Consider the following 2,529-nt stretch of genomic DNA (forward strand, 5'->3'; position numbering starts at 1 on the left):
TGTGTTTCCCGGCATGTGCTCACCTGCCATTCCATTCTAAGTTTGCTGTTTGCCACCTTATGGGGACTGTGGTGAACCCACCTAGGTGAGATGACCCTGCACACAGCTCCATGGTCCCCAGAGCCAGCACCTTTCTTATGCATCTCACTATCCCACATCAGGACCTGAGGTTAGCTTACTTATTCATTTGTTTACATGGCTATGGTTTGTTGTCTTAAAGAGAGTGTTCTTCTCTTTAAGGGCAAAGACTGAAGGTTTCTGCTCTAAGTACAGGTGTCCTTGACATGACATGTACAGGCACCTTGAAAGCAACTATTTGTTACTAAAGCCAGAGACCCAGGGGTGTGCCCATTTGCCAAAAAATTTAATCATATTTTCCATTTAAGGGAAAATAATCACGAGGGATTGCTGTTGTTGTTGTTCACTCTTGAGCTCATAACATGGCTTTGCAATACTTCCAAATACCCTTCCCGAACAAGGGAAGACAGACTCACAGCAGGCAGTTGTGATTAACAAACTGTAGATTTTTATTAGAACAAGCTTTATCATAGCTGTAAGCAGAATGTTAGAATGCATTAAGGTCACTCATGTCTTTTCTCTGCACAAAGAGGATGGAGAGGGGAGAGAAGCCCTAATACACGCCTAGAATCAGCAGAGCAAAGCGTTTTGGCAAATGATTCATGGACCCTGTAGACACTAATGAATTAGGCACCTGAGGGCAGGGAAGTAGGTGAGGTGTCAGCATAGACCAAGGAGTCCCAGAGCCCTGTGCTCTCCTGGCCATCCCTGTTTCAGAACCATCAGCATCTCTTCTAGCCTGAGCAGATGGATACAGGATATTCCTGATCTCCATTTAGACCCCAAACGATCCACTAAAATGTCATGTTCTATCCCCACCCGGACTGATCAGAGGACAAATTACAATGTATCACCTTGTCATCCTACTTTCTGTAAATCAAACCCCAATAACAACCAGATTCAGGTAAACACCCATGTGGTGTGTGCTCTTCATAAAGTGACAGGCGTGAATCACAGTGGTGCTGCTCCATCCAGCAATCATGGTTTTGATGGAACCTCCAGGGCCAGCTTTCCTGGAAAGAAGTTATTTTTTAATGGCTGTCGGACAGGAAACCCCAGTACCCCCGAGGCCACAGTAGCCGTCTGGGTTCTTGCTCAGGTATTGCTGGTGGTAGTCTTCAGCATAGTAGAACACTTGTCCCTCTCGGATGTCGGTGGTGATGGGGCCAAAGCCATGCTTTGAAAGAACCTGTGGAGAGAGAAGAAGAAACCTCAGGACCCAGTGCTGGACACAGGACTCCTGAGAAGGAGGGAGCATGGCAGGCAGGGGACAAATGGCTTAGGTCGTGTGCTGGCTCTACCCCTTTCTGCTATATCATTCAAGATGGGTACTTATCAAACTGCCTGGGTGGACTGAATCTTGAAATTGAATGTGCATCAGAGTTTAAACCATTCTCTTTTTATTACATTCATTTATTTGTGTGTGTGTGTGTGTGTGTGTGCATGCGCGCACAACTCGCGTAAGTCAGTGTTCTCTTCCTACCATGGATATTCTGATGATTGCACTCGGGTTGTCAGAAATGGCAACAGTGCCCTGACCTCCTGCTTTAGAGCCTAGGAGTTAAGTGTTTGTTTGTATAGTTCATGTTCCGTCCAGTGTCACATAGCTGACAGAAGCCCTGCTTTTGGAAGACAGATTCAAACCTCCTCCAGGGTAGCAGCAGGACCTGTGGTTCTCTGGTTGTCCACAAGGAAAAAAGACCAGAAAGTCAGGCAAGCCAGGGACTCTGTGCCAAGCTCAGGGACAAGCCCCGCCCACTCCCACTTCACCTAGGGGTTTGCGTTCTGTGGTTCCTGGAGTCTGTGCTCTGAGCTTTGGGCCAGGAACCTGGACATTCAAGTCAGAGGAGGACATGGCCTGTGGGCCTGTGTCAGCCCATCGTAGTCCTCGGTGACCCAGTTTAAGTCTTGGTGGCATCTGCTTCCACGGGCAAGAAACACGTCAACACAAATCGAGGAAGGAGAGCGGAGCTATTTGGGGCAGGAGACAGATTAGGAAACAGACATGGCTCCCTGCGGATCACAGCCTTGCCCTTTCCCTTTTGGATTTCAGCTGTGTTCCTATTCTATCTTGTTGCCAGTTTCCCTGGAGTGCTTCGGCGTTAGAAACTCACTCTGAGTGCTGAGTTCAGAGCAGTGAGCCTGAGAGTTGACGAGGGTGCTGGCCAGGCTACTGTTGAGACAAGCCGAACCCTCAGACCTGCCAGTTAGCAGATCTCACCTCCGACAGTCACTACCGAAAACTTTTACTGTCCTCAACCATATAAAAGATGTGTGAGAGATCAAGTGTCTTGATCCCTGATAAGATTGTGTGGCCTGGGACCGCCAAGGCAAGATGCCTGGATACCACACTGCCCAGGTTCTAGATGCCTAGATACCACACTGCCCAGGTCCTAGATGCCTAGATACCACACTGCCCAGGTCCTAGATGCCTGGATACCACACTGCCCA

General features: G+C 48.5%; 1 protein-coding gene across 1 annotated transcript in view; it reads right to left on the reverse strand.

Moving 5' to 3' along the window:
* Window positions 1-503: 503 nt before the first annotated feature.
* Window positions 504-2,529, reverse strand: part of Msra (methionine sulfoxide reductase A) — a 316,146-nt gene continuing 314,120 nt past the window's right edge. Inside the window, exon 6 of the mRNA XM_028758755.1 lies at window positions 504-1,267. Within this exon, the coding sequence (XP_028614588.1) occupies window positions 1,103-1,267 (165 nt within the window). The 3' untranslated portion in view covers window positions 504-1,102. The remainder of the gene's footprint in view (window positions 1,268-2,529) is intronic.

The sequence above is a fragment of the Grammomys surdaster genome, unplaced genomic scaffold (genome assembly GCF_004785775.1).
Source record: "Grammomys surdaster isolate TR1022 unplaced genomic scaffold, NIH_TR_1.0 126219, whole genome shotgun sequence".
NCBI classification, from domain to species: Eukaryota; Metazoa; Chordata; class Mammalia; order Rodentia; family Muridae; genus Grammomys; species Grammomys surdaster.